This window comes from Halichoeres trimaculatus, unplaced genomic scaffold, assembly GCF_033239565.1.
Source record: "Halichoeres trimaculatus isolate MK-OKI-2021-1 unplaced genomic scaffold, fHalTri1.1 fHalTri1_scaffold_7, whole genome shotgun sequence".
In the NCBI taxonomy this organism is placed as follows: domain Eukaryota; kingdom Metazoa; phylum Chordata; class Actinopteri; order Labriformes; family Labridae; genus Halichoeres; species Halichoeres trimaculatus.
The window spans coordinates 36,368,529-36,383,088 of record NW_027437185.1 but is presented as its reverse complement, the minus strand read 5'-3'; the positions used below and the strand labels follow the sequence as shown (position 1 = coordinate 36,383,088).

General features: G+C 38.1%; 2 protein-coding genes across 2 annotated transcripts; both read left to right on the top strand.

Annotated features, from left to right (window-relative positions):
* Positions 1-3,040: 3,040 nt before the first annotated feature.
* On the top strand, positions 3,041-5,426 carry LOC141793187 (uncharacterized). The gene is made up of 6 exons (XM_074673679.1): positions 3,041-3,113; positions 3,231-3,332; positions 3,424-4,761; positions 4,844-4,986; positions 5,071-5,180; positions 5,288-5,426. The coding sequence occupies exons 1-6, from the start codon at positions 3,041-3,043 to the stop codon at positions 5,424-5,426; spliced, it is 1,905 nt and encodes a 634-aa protein (XP_074529780.1).
* A 3,464-nt stretch (positions 5,427-8,890) lies between these two features.
* Positions 8,891-14,100, top strand: LOC141793186 (uncharacterized). Its single transcript, XM_074673678.1, has 7 exons — positions 8,891-8,963; positions 10,440-10,442; positions 10,856-10,954; positions 11,125-11,760; positions 11,858-12,000; positions 13,466-13,575; positions 13,968-14,100. Exons 1-7 carry the CDS (start codon positions 8,891-8,893, stop codon positions 14,098-14,100), a joined length of 1,197 nt encoding a protein of 398 aa, XP_074529779.1.
* Positions 14,101-14,560: the final 460 nt, after the last annotated feature.

Here is a 14,560-nt window from a genome sequence, read left to right as displayed (position 1 = left end):
TACTGCTGTCCTGATTTCTGATAGATATTATACTGCTTGTGCTTTTTTCACCTTCATCTTCCATAATTTACCAATATTCATTATTATTTCTCTGTATTACTGTTTGGCTGATATTGCTGTATAATGAAATACTGTGTTAATTTCTTGGTTTCACATTAAAAACAGTGTACCGTCTGTGCAATCATTTAATAGCATAGATGTTTGATTAACTGATTAATAAAATGTAAATAAATGACATACAGACTCAGAAACATTGACAGCTCTAACTAACTCATTGTCATGTTGAAGAAAGCAGTCTGAGATGATTCCAGCTTTATGACATGGAGCGTTATCCTGCTGGAAGTAGCCATCAGAAGATGGGTACACTGTGCTCATAAAAGGATGGACATGGTCAGCAACAATACTCAGGTAGGCTGTGGACTTTTTTTTTTCCTTTCTTTTTCTTTTTTTTCCTTTTTTTCTCTTTTCTCTTTTTTTCTTTTTTCCTTTTTCTTTTATTCCCTTTTTCCTTTTTTTCTCCCCCCCTTTCTTTTCCTTTTTTCTTTCTTTTTTTTATTTTGTCCCCCTTGTTTCTCTTTTTTTTCTCTTTTTTCTTTTTCTTTCTTTTTGTTCCTTTTTTTCTTTTTCCCCCCCTTGTTTTTTTAAATTTTTCCTTTTTTCTCTATTTTTTCTCTTTTTTTTCTCTTTTCTTCTTCTTTTTTCTCTTTCTTTCTTTTTTCCTTTTTCTTTCTTTTTTCCCTTTTTTCTTTTATTTTCTTTCCTTTTTTTCTTTTTTCCCCCATTGTTTTTCTTTTTTCTCTTTTCTTTCTTTTCTTTCTTTTTTTTTCTGTCTTTTTTTTCTTTTTTCTCTGTGGACTTTAAACCATGCTCAGTTGGTACTACGGGGCCCAAAGTGAGCCAAGAAAATCTCCCCCACACCATTACACCAGCAGCAGCAGCCTGAACCGTTGATACAAGGCAGGATGGATCCATGCTTTCATGTTGTTGAGGCCAAATTCTGACCCTACCATCTGAATGTGGAGCAGAAATCCAGACTCATCAGACCAGGCAACGTTTCTCCAATCTTCTATTGTCCAGTTTCGGTGTTGCTGTGTGAATTGTAGCCTCAGTTTCCTGTTCTTAGCTGACAGGAGGGTCACCCGGTGTGGTCTTCTGCTGCTGTAGCCCATCTGCCTCAAGGTTGGACGTGTTGTGTGTTCAGAGATGCTCTTCTGCAGACCTCGGTTGTAACCAGCGGTTATTTGAGTTACTGTTGCCTTTCTATCAGCTCCAACCAGTCTGTCCATTCTCCTCTGACCTCTGGCATCAACAAGGCATTTTGTCCCACAGAACTGCTGCTCACTGGATATTTTCTCTTTTTGGGACCATTCTCTGTAAACCCTAGAGATGGTTGTGGGTTAAAATCCCAGTAGATCAGCAGTTTCTGAAATACTCAGACCAACAACCATGACACGTTCAAAGTCCCTTAAATCACCTTTCTTCCCCATTCTGATGCTCGTTTGAACTGGAGCAGATTTTCTTGACCATGTCTTCATGCCTAAATGCAGTGAGTTGCTGCCATATGATTGGCTGATTAGAAATCAGCGTTAACGAGCAGTCGGACAGGTGTGCCCAATAAAGTGGCTGGTGAGTGTATAGTTGGAGTACCACAACTCAGAACTTTTTAATTTCTCTGATGTTATTTAGATCAACAAAGAGGAATGATTAACAAATTCAAATGAAACTGATTCACTTTCTACTTTTTAACAAATGTGACACTAAAGATATCTTCAGCTTGTGCTTAGAAAACATACAATTAATGCTGAAGGCCTCATTCATGAAACTAAAACTCACATTGAAACCACCAAGAGGAACTTCCTTGTTCCTTCTTTCTCCTCTGAGCTGTCAGTTTTACTATCACACCCTATTTTAACCCCGAATACTGACTGAGACTCTGCGTTTCTGTAAAACAAACACCTGGACATGAATCAGCACAAAAAGAGTTCACGTTGAACCATCACAATGAGTTTGAACCTTTCTCTGAACCTATCTCCCCTCATCTTTTACACAGAGCTCATTGTTTCATTCTTTCGTTGTAAATAAAATCTGGTTTTGACACAGTTTGTCTTATTTTGAACTTCACTGTCTCTTTAAAGGTTTCTGTTCACAACTTTCCGTCCCGCTCGTTCTGCCCATTAACGTAAATAAAGACAGCTTTCTAACCCAGCGCCATGCCAGGAGACACATACTTCTGTACACATGTGCACTGTCGTACCTTCACTGTAAAAAGGAACAGAAACCAGAGAAGAAGAAGTTCTGGAGCCAGAGAGATAGAAACCTGCTGAGATTAGAGGTGAGCCCAGTTTTGTTCCCAGAAATAATTTTGGCCTAAAAGACCTATAGAGCAACCTGAGGACAGATACAAACTGTGGAGAGATCAGCCAATCACAGGGAGTCTCAGGCAAACATTTGATGACATTAGCAAAAGGAGCATCCTGTTTCTGCACATTAAATAATTCTGCCGTATCATTTCTGTCCTTTGTGTTTGGATCGATACGAGGCGGCATCTTAACGCTGCTGCAGTCAGACACCGACTTTTTTTTGCCTTCTTGGATCAGAGGTAAGTACATTTTGGCTTAAAGAGCACTTTGCTCCCAGTGAGAGTCCATTTTTGGGACATCAGGGCTCTGACGGTCTTCTTTAACACTTTGACACTTCCTGACTGGGCTAAGTCCTGAACTTGTGTGGTTTGGTAGTTGTTCTGGTCTCTTTAGGGTACATCTCTCTTTGAATTTCTTGATGAATTTCTTGATGATACTTCTCACTCCACTTCTTGACTCTTGGAAACAATGCCGTGATAACTTTATATTTCCTTCTCCTACTTTGGAAGTATCAACATTTCCTATCCTGATGTTTGGAAACACTGTTAAAATTTCATTGACTTTAACTGTAGAGAAAGGATTGTGCTTTGGTTGGAGTTCAGTGAATCTGGCCCCTTTGACTTGAGAGTATCTCTAAAGACTCTTCTTCATCACTGGAAACAGATCGACCCGTTGCCAAGATGGATCCCATGGAGATCGACGATGGCGTGCTCTTCAAGAAGTCCCTCACAAAGGAAGGCTTTGTGACCGGTGGTACGATATCAACCTGAAATACAACCCAAACTAATCAGAGAGGAAGTGTTTGATCAAATTAAAAAGGCTTCACCTTTATCAGAATACAGCGTTGAGTTGTTTTCTTTGGTATTGTAGATATTCAGAGGAGAAAGGCTTCCTCCAGAAGTGTTTCTGTGTCCTTACTGGGATTACTGTGTGCCCTCCTGTTGGCTGGAAACATCGGACAAATCCTCTACTGTAAGTTATTCCCTTCTACTGCTCAAAATTTCAGAAGCATTGAGAAATTTACAAAATAATTCTGTCTTTACTCTTTATGGATGATTCACAGATTTCACGTTCAGCCATCAAACGACAGCAGACCCAATGAGGAGTGCTGAGAACTATGAGGCTTCAACTTCAGGAAAAGAAGAGTTTGAAGTCAGACTGAGTAACCTGACGAGACAGACCAACAACAGTGATTTAGCAACAGACAGGGACGACCTGAAGAGGAATCTCAGCAACCTGCAGAGAGAAAAGAACGAACTACAGACTCAGTTTAACAGTATGAGGTCAAACAGAGATGAGCTACAAACACGCTTCAACTCTCTGCAGAGGGAAAACAGTCAGTTACAGAGCAATTACAGCACTTTGTCAGCAGTTAAAGATCAGTTAGAGAAGCAGGCTGCTCAAGCTAAAAGTGACATGACTCAAGAGAAAGACACGTTGCAGCAAAACTACAATAACCTGAAACAACAGAAAGATCAGCTGCAGACCAACTTCAACAACCTGCAGAGAGAAAAAAACAACTTGCAGACACAGTTTAACACAATGAGGACAAACAGAGATCAGCTGCAGACCAACTTCAACAACTTGCAAAGAGAAAAAAACAACTTGCAGACTCAGTTCAACACAATGAGGACAAACAGGGATCAGCTACAGACTCAGTTCAACACAATGAGGACAAACAGAGATCAGCTGCAGACCAACTTCAACAACTTGCAGAGAGAAAAAAACAACTTACAGACTCAGTTTGACAGCACGAGGACAAACAGAGATCAGCTGCAGACCAACTTCAACAACTTGCAAAGAGAAAAAAACAACTTGCAGACTCAGTTCAACACAATGAGGACAAACAGGGATCAGCTACAGACTCAGCTCAACACAATGAGGACAAACAGAGATCAGCTGCAGACCAACTTCAACAACTTGCAGAGAGAAAAAAACAACTTACAGACTCAGTTTGACAGCATGAGGACAAACAGAGATCAGCTACAAACACGCTTCAACACTTTGTCAGCAGTTAAAGATCAGTTAGAGAAGCAGGCTGCTCAAGCTAAAAGTGACATGACCAAAGAGAAAGATCAGCTACAGACCAACTTCAACAACCTGCAGAGAGAAAAAAACAACTTGCAGACTCAGTTTAACACAATGAGGACAAACAGGGATCAGCTACAGACTCAGTTTAACACAATGAGGACAAACAGAGATCAGCTACAGACTCAGTTCAACACAATGAGGACAAACAGGGATCAGCTACAGGGGAGTTACTCTTCAGTGAAGAGAGAAAAGGATCAGTTACAAACACGCTTCAACTCTCTGCAGAGAGAAAAGGATCAGCTCAGGGCAAATTTCAGCGTTTTGTCGACGGTTGTAGATCAGCTAGAGAAGCAGGTTGAAAAGTTTGAAGGTAAGCTTTTGGTTCAAAGAACCTAAGTTGAACTTGTTTTTAAAGTGTTGGTGACTTTCTTTCTCTTCTTTTTAATCTGCAGACTGGCCCTGTGAGAGGGGCTGGAAGAGGTTTGGTGAAAAGTGTTACTACGTGTCGGCCACAAAGAGGAGCTGGAGTTCGGGCAGGGGCTACTGCACCTTCAAGGGGGCTGACCTGGCCATCATAAACAGCAGAGAGGAAAGGGTAGGTACAAAGAAAGAAATAAGTGAGATGAAAAACACAGACAGAAAATTGGTGGGAAAATGTTTGTATTTTTTTTTCAAACAGACTTTCGTGGCTGGGCTGATGTCGTCAGGACAAAACGCCTGGATTGGTCTGACGGACAGTGCTCGAGAGGGGACTTGGAACTGGGTGGATGGGACCCATGTAACCACAACGTAAGAGTTTCCTCACTGAACCAGCTCTGATCACATGGGATCAAGACCTGAAGAGAGTTTAAATGTTAATGAATTCAGCATTAAGCTCTTGGTGTGTTGTTCATCAGGTACTGGGAGCCTGGGCAGCCCAACAGCTTCGGCGTAGACCAGGACTGTGGAAGAATGAGCCGGAGCGGAGAGTGGGATGATTTTGTCTGTAACCTTGGAAACAACTGGATCTGTGAAAAAAGAATACCTTCATGCTAATGATAGCGAGTATGCGTCCTATGCCTGATGTTACCGTGCTGTGTTTGATTTCTGGGATAATCTGAATGTGACCAAAAATGATGTAATCCACCGACAATTTACAGTTCCTTAAAAATGCATTACTTACATCATCATAGGGGGTATTTGCTCTGATCTGATGTTTAAACTCTGAAGGGAAACCTTCAAATACAACCAAGGAATGTGTTAAGGAAACTAGTGTAATAATTTTCCCAGGAACTTTAGACTTTTTGAGGAACTATGTGCTTTTCAACCCAAGAAACTTTGGTCTAAATTTGGTTCTGGGGTAACTGATCTACCACTTTGAAATTACCACGAACTATGGGGGGCGGGGCCTGCAAGATGAAGGTTTCTAATTGGTGGAGCAGCTTTAGTGTTGTTACCCCAACTTTATTTTTATTTCTGCATTGTTACATTTCTAGTTTGTAGTGAACAAATCAAAATCACTTCCTGTACTGCTGCTCTGATTTCTGATAGAAATACGGTGCTCACACTTTTTATTCAACCATCTATTTTGTCATTTATACTCACTGACATGATTGAAAGCATATCATCTACCATCCTTTAACATTATCAAGTATTATATCTGTATCACCATGTAGCCGACATCGCTGTTTCATGAAATCAAATGTGAATCGCTTCATTTCATATTAGAAAGAGTGTGCCATGAGTGTTGAGATCTGGTAATTTTAAATATTATTTTGTTTTTTAGAATGGACGTTTGTTGAAAAATGACACCTGTGTGATTAATAAAATGCAAATACACAACTGAAAGTAATGGCGTACTTTTGAAAATACACACAACATTTTGTATTGGTCATTTTTAATCTGGTACTGCTACAAAATATTATTTCATGTACTATACAAAAAAAAATATATTTTTTTTTATTTCAAAAAATAAAATAAAGTATATATATATATATATATATATATATATATATATATATATATATATATATATATATATATATATATATATATATATATATATATATATATATATATATATATAATTATTATTAATTTTATTATTATTATTATTAACTGACTAAACTGCTCTGGTATCAACAGCTGTACAGTCAACTTTTCTCATGTTATTTATGTCAATGAACAGGAATGATTTACAAATCAATATGAAACTGATTCCCCTTTCACCACTGTACAAAAGTGATGCCATACAAAATAATAATAAAAAAAAAATTCAACTTGTGCTGAGAGAACACACGTTCCGGTATCAGTCATGAAACCAGAACTCACATTGAAACCACCAAGAGGAACTTCTCTGTTCCTTCTTTCTCCTCCGAGCTGTCAGTTTTACTGTTATACCCTATTTTAGCCCCAAACACTGACTGAGACTCAGCGTCTCTGGAAAACAAACACCTGGTTATGAATCAGCACAAAAAGAATTTATGTTGAACCATCACAACAAGTTTGAACCTTTCTCTGAGGATAATCAGCCTGCTGCTGCTGACCATGTCCATCCCTGTATGGGAACAGTATAAACATCTTTTGAGGTCACGGTGCCATTGGCAGGAGTCACTGTACCACTGTATTACTGAGCAATTGGCAGGTGTCATTTACAGGATGCTAGGTGTCACTTATTAATAAGCAGGTGTCGCTGAGCAACTCACAGGTATTGCTGAGCAGTGGCGATTGCTCTAAGACTGCAAGGGAAGCTCAGCTTCCCCTAAAATGTCTCCATAAAAAGTGGAGATATGTTCTGCTGTGTGTACATTTCATTGATGAAATCTGAGCTAGAATTCCTTCATCTTTAGTTCAGAATCAGCTCCTATCACAGGTAACTGGCTCCACCTCCTTCTCATTCATCCCCGCAGCGTCTCAGTGCTTTAACACAGTCGGACGCTGAGCGTCTTCTGACTTCAGCGGGGAAGCGTAGAGTGGGTTGTTCCACTGTGGAAACTGGACGGTCATTGGATAAACGCTGGGCTTTGTCCCGCCCATCGGACGCTCAGCGTCTCTGGGGGTCTATGAGGCAGTGGGCTGGCCTGGACGCTGGGCTTCTGCATGATGATTGGATGATCTGTCTGAGGCCGAATCCCTTTTTGATTGACAGTGAAATGAGCCAGTCAGAGATCTTGAAGTATAACCCTTCCCCGTAGCATCTTCTGAGTTCTACATTTACTTGTTCTGGACTGATCCAGAGGTTTTATCGATCCCCAGCGAGTTTACCTTTCTTAAAAACGATGAGCGTTGTGTTTACAGATTGTTTCTCTTTTCACCAATAAGCAGCTACAGCTACAACTGAGGAGCTTCTCCCCCTGTCACTCACACTTACAGCCTGTCGTTGCCTCACGTATCAGCTCCAGCTACTAACAAGCTGACACGGAGGGTAGAATTTACGTTGCTGCTGTGCAACTGGCAGGTGTCACTGGGGGATTTGTAGGTGGAACCGAGTACTCAGTGGCATAACCCCCTTTAGGATCCTGGTTTCACTCAAAATAAAACAGTTTTAAAGGAATATCAGGGTCCAACCCAGTATCCCACACTGAGGGCTGCTGCTTTGCTCAACTTCAAGAAACCTCTAAATAATGTCTTATTAAGACTCTCCTTATTCTGTGTCTGTCTGTGTGCATCTGTGTGTGCAGAAATGAAACTGTCTGATTTGACTTTTTCAGGAAGTTAGTCTGTGGGAAAGAAAGAACAGAAACAAAAAGACGATAACGATGCAGAGCCTTTCTGATCTGAACTTTGGTTGGTTTCTGGAGATAATTGTGACCTGAAAATCTGACCTGAGACTTCAGGAAGCCGGTGTGTGGGAAAAGGGAATGGAAACCACAAAAAATAAAGATCTGGAGCCCAGGAGACGGCGTCCTGTGAGGATAGGTGAACTTCAGCTTGTTTCTTGAAGTTACTTTGGCCAAAAATTACCTACGACCCTGACCTTAGAACAGAAACACGCTGTACATTCATGAGGACTGACCAGACCAAGTGTGGTTAACACGTTTTGACACGTTTGATGACATGAGAAAAAAAGAGCATCCTGTTTTCTGCATAAATAAGACTGAATGATCATTGCTTTTCTTTGAGGTTGATGTAAACGAGAGGCAGCACCTTGTTTTCTGACATCTTGGACTGGAGGTTGGTGCACATTCTGACTTCTGTCTCTTAAATTATTAAATATAAGTTTATTTTCATTTCACTGTCAGCAAGAATCATCCTTGAAGAGTGAGTTTATCTTATTACCTCTTGAATACTTGGATTACCCTGAAGAAGAATTCAACATTTGCTGAACAAGTCTCATAAAATTAGACCAGCTTAATTTGGGGGATTTTTTTATTTGTAAATTTTAAATCTATCTTGAGTTGTTGTTTTTTTTCCCGGATTGAAACCAGTTAAAACAAACTCTGAAGAGCTGATTTATAAAAAGTGTAACCAAGGAACTTTCAAAGTGTTGTGTGTGTGAAAACAGTTCGACCATCATCAGGATGGATCTGATGGAGGTGGATGACGGATTTGACCCGAGGAGGAATTTCACAATGGAGGGCCTCATCCCCAGTGGTAGAGTATTAACCTGCTAATCTTAAACTGTCATTCTTGTGCATTTGTAAAAACGACTTTTTCATCAATTTAAAGGCACGTTAAGGACAGAATAACTGATATAGGAACATTTTTCTTTTAATTTAGGAGAAGATTTGAACAATCTCTGCTGTATTTGAAAACAGTACTGTAAAAAAAATTGCTGGAAGCAGGGTTTTCCATAATTGAGATTCAAATCTGTTTCATTACTGCATAAAACTTAAATCTTATGAAGCATTTTTGTCTTATTTCAAGTAAAAATTTATTCTCCTACTTGATATGAGCCATAGTCCCCTGACCAGTCCAGAAAAATTTCGTATTTCTTTCTTTTTTTTTTAAACCATTTATTTTCATTGTCATTTTGATTTACAGAAAAGAATAGATAATAATAATAATAATGATAATAATAATAATAATAATAATAATAATAATAATAATAATAATAATAATAATAATAATAATAATAATAATAAATGAGTAAAAAATACAAATATTTATTATTATTATTATTATTTCAAGTTATTATAAAAACAAAATGAGATTTGAATTGCCTGTTTCAAGAGTAAAAAAATCTACCACTGGAACAAGAGAAAAGTTCTTGTTGTAAGACATTGCAAGCAAATTGTTGAGCAAATTTTCTTGTCCCATTGGCATTTATTTATTTATTTATTTATTTTTTTTTACCTTGTTACAGCAATTAAGGTCTCATTTTTGTCTTTAAATAACCTGAAACAAGACATTTTTTTGGACTGGTCATGTGAATGTGGTTCATAATAAGTCTGAAAAGGCATTTTCCACTAAAAATAAACACTTAATAAAATAAAATTTCATTTTTTTTTCCAGTGAAAGGAGACCTGGCTAAGACACGCAGCAGCAAAACCACAAAGTTACTGACAAAAAAAAAACAAAAAACAAATAGAGACAAAACACAGGGAAAATAAGTTATTCAATGAATAAAATGTTCAAATAGCTAAACTAAATCCTGTCACGTTTAAATACAGCAAAAAATATCCCTGTAACCTCAGTATTTTACCTTTGTTTTACAGTGAAATAAATTTTGTTGTGATGGCGTTTTGTTACCAAGAGTGAGGAAGGAACACAGTGGATATGAGACCCTGATTGATTAGTCCCAGCCTGCAGGGGGTGCTACACCTGACTCAGTATTTGTCACTGCTTGGACAGTATGTTGAGTAGTGCACACACAGCTCGTCCATGCCATGTGGAGCAGAAACAGCCTGTTCCCCCCTACAGAACACCTCGATACATGATGGGGTCTCAGGCTTAAAACCTTATTATTCAGACAGGCTTTTAACAAACAGTAATGGGGTGAGATATTCTTGCCATTTTTATTGAGTTATATTCTATATTCATTGTACTGAATTTGAACTGCTGTGTCCTGATTTTAATGGAAAGCACTTTGGTCACCTTGTGTGTTGTAAAGAGCTCTATAAATCAAAGTTGGTTGATTGATTCACATGTTGTAACACAATACACAGTATTACACTGTAAAATTACAGGAAATTACAACTACTTCCTGCTGAAAGTATTTTACTGTTATTTTACTGTGAATTTTTTTTACAGTGTAGGTAGTTTTTTGTTTGACTAGTTCTCCTAAAACACTATAACTGATCTATCTTCAATAAATTACTGCACTCTAAGTCACTGCATTTGATAATTAAGCTACTATAACTTACAATATTTCTTTTTACAGTCATGACACTGTTAACTTACAGTGAATTAGCAGCTTCACCAGTAAATTACTGTAATTTTACACTAAAAACTTTTGCAGTGTAGTTTTTGCCATGGTCAAATTTAGGAAAGTCTTTCCTCTGTCTGAAAAATGTGTCTGATTGTTGTTTTCTTTGGTATCGTAGATACTCAGAGGAGAAAGGCTCCCTCCAGACGTGTGTCTATGTGTCTGGGATTACTGTGTGCCGTCCTGTTGGCTGGAAACGTGGGACAACTCATCTACAGTAACTCATTTTGTTGTTGTGTCATCAAATATGAATTTCCTTCCTCTTTTTTTGAGAAAAAATATCTTTCCAAATAGTTGACTTTCAGCTAAATTTAGAAGCTGTCTGGTGTGAACATGCTGAAGGGGTTTTTAATTATGTGCGCTGTTACAACCCAAATCATTTCTCAGGTTTCTTATTCAGTCATCCCACGTCAGCAGACCCGATGCAGGCTGCTTACAGCACTGGATCGGATCAACAGCTCCAGGCCAGACTGAAGAACCTGACCACAGAGAAAGATCAGCTACAGCAAAGCTGCACCACCCTGCAGAAAGAAAAGACTGAGCTACAAACACAGTTCAACAGCCTGAGGACAAACAGAGATGAGTTACAGAGAGGAAAGGATCGGCTCCAAACGCGCTTCAACTCTCTGCAGATGGAAACGGATCAGTTACAGAGCAACTACAGCACTTTGTCAGCAGTTAAAGATCAGTTAGAGAAGCAGGTCAACAAAGTCAGAGGTGACATGACTAAAGAGAAAGACGCGTTGCAGCAAAACTACAATAACCTGGAACAACAGAAAGATCATCTACAGACAAACTTCAACAACCTGCAGAGAGAAAAGAACGAACTACAGACACAGTTTAACACAATGAGGACAAACAGAGATCAGCTACAGGGGAGTTATTCCTCAGTGAAGAGTGATAAGGATCAGCTGCAAACTCGCTTCAACTCTCTGCAGAAGGAAAAAGATCAGTTACAGAACAGTTACAGCACTTTGTCAGCAGTTAGAGATCAGTTAGAGAAGAAGGTCAACAAAATTAAAGGTAGGAATGGTCCCTGAAAGGTTGATCTCTTTCTTTTTTAACTCTTCATTTGTTTGTTTGTGATGTTCTCTTCTCCGTCCATGTTTTCATTTCGCAGCCCGGCCCTGTGAGACAGGCTGGAAGAAGTTTGACATCAGCTGTTTCTTTGTGTCAGCCGTGAAGAAGAACTGGACTGTGAGCAGAAACTACTGCCTCTCCAAAGGAGCGGATCTGGCCGTCATTGACAGCAGAGAGAAACAGGTGAGGGAGACCTGTGTGAATGAAACATCACAGGTTTGAGGTGATTATTTACCGTAATATCTGGACTATTGGGCACACCAACTAAAACTTAGAAAGGAAAAAAAATGTACACGTACAGGCCGCACCTAGAAACCACAAGTTGTAACATGAGATATTTATACATGAAGGGGTGCTCTAAGAGTCAGGTGATTACGACGCAAGCAGAATCACATAAATCTCATAATTTCTACTTTTACTCTCATAATTTCAGCATTTTATCTCAATATTTAAACTATAAATCTCATAATCTCAACTTCTATCTCATGATTGTGCCTTTTATTTTGTGCCAACCTTTCTTCTCATAATTTTAACTTTCTATCTCTTAATTTACAATATTTCTTCTTTTTTTCAATTTTGACTTTTTTGTTTCAAAATTTTGACTTTTCATCTCATATTTATGACTTTTCTGATGTAGTAATCGTGACTTTTTAGCTCATAATTTCAAATTTAAATCTCATAATTTATTCCATATTTATAACTCTTTATGTTATGACAAAAAAAATCTCATGATTTTTACATTTTATTTCAGAACTTCAACTTTGTATCTTATTTGTAACTTTTAAAGTCATCATTTTGACTTTTTTATCTCATAATTTTGTTGTTTTTAGTCATAATTATGACTGTTTATGACTTTTTTTGTCACAAAATTTTGACTTTTTGATCTCATAATTTTCACTTGTTTATCCCATGTCAACTTTCATCTCAAAATTTCAGCATTATATCTCTTAATTTCAACTTTTTATCTCTTGATTATAACTTTTTTACTCATAATTTTGACTTTTTTATCTTAATATTTTGATTTTGTTGATCTTATAACTTTGAATTTCTCATAATTATTTTTTTTCCCCCATAATTATAACTTTTTAACACATTTTTTTTTTTTTTACTGTTATCTCATAATTTGACTTACATGGATTTTCTTACACAAGTGTAGTGTAAATTATCCTTAATAATTCTGCTGTAACTTTCTAACCAGGGCGCTGGATTACGGCTGTTGGAGCTCGTTAATTTAGTGTGAAATTAAATCATTTGTTACATTGAAGCTGAAGCTGTGCATATTTTTGTTTTTGCTCTTTTATTTATTTAAATGTAAAGTAAAAATAAGCTAAAGGTTGACCCCAGGTCTAAAATCATTTTGTTTTTTTAGGTAGACAAAAGCATTTTGCAGATTAAAGATAAACCCTAAATTAGCACAATTTTCAAATAATGTCCAAACTGTTTTTTTTTTTTAACAAAGAGCCTCGCATGAAAATGAAATGGCTGTAAAAAAAAATAAATAATAATAAAAATCTATAAATTAGCTGCATCGCTGTATAAGTGTGGCTCAAAGTGTGAGTAAAAAGTAGCGGCTTTATGTCTGGAAATGACAGAACGTTTGCCGACCAAATGAATGTCTTCAGTCCTTGTGTGTGTTTCATGATATCAGGTCTTTATCAACGGGCTGCTGGCTACAGGAGTAAACGCTTGGATCGGTTTGACGGACAGTGGCACAGAGGGGGACTGGATGTGGGTGGATGGGACCCCAGTCACCACCACGTACGTTTTTGGAAATCTCGTCAGAGTATTAAGTGGAAATGCTGAGCATCTTTTGGCTCTCTGCCTCTCCGACAAATTCTCACTGATTTTCACCGTTCACATTTAAAAAGTTCAGACACTTCAGGAGAACTTAGCCTGTAAAATTCACAACTCTTATTCTTGGTTCCAGTTCAATAAATCCCCTTTTTTCCTCAAAGTGGTGTTTTATAAGACCGTTATCTCATTCTCTGTCTGAAACACTTTCTTTTAGCTGCTGTCTCTTTAAGGCTCCCCACTCCACAAACCCCCTTCACTCTGATTGGCCGACCAATACCCCCCTCTTTAATGCAACAAGTTTAACACTGTCAGGACTTCCTCATAAAACCTCATCCCTCTGATATCTTCCACATCAGGTACTGGCAGGCCGGGCAGCCCAACAGCTACGAGGGGAACCAGGACTGTGGAGAAGTCGTGCAGACGGACCAAATCGGAGGATGGAACGATGACGGCTGTTTCGCTGAAAATGTCGGCATCTGTGAAAAATAACATCCAAGTTCGGTGACTGTCAATCGTGAGCCGGATGGTAAAGGCTCAAAGGCTCAGGATTTCCTGAATTGTCTTTTGTCGACACATCCGAATTATGGCGGAAAGTAAATTTTATGATGAATCAATGTCACAAACATGCTCTGCTTTAAAAACCACTAAAGGGACACACATTTGATCAAGGCGGCTAAATAAAGGCTAGTGCAGCATTTCTTGTCAGAAACAAAAACACGATTGTCCGAACCAGAGCAGTGAGTCAGTTTTAGAAAAGTCCAAGAAATACCAACAAGAACCTTTCTGTTTCTGTTGTGTTAAACACTTTCCATGATTTATAATGATAATAATAAAAAACTTGATTTTAATAACCTTAAACTGTATAAATATTTTACTATTTTAATGCTAATTTGTATGTTAAACAACCTTAGACAGAGATTTAAATTTGTAATTTCCTCTGGTGGAATAA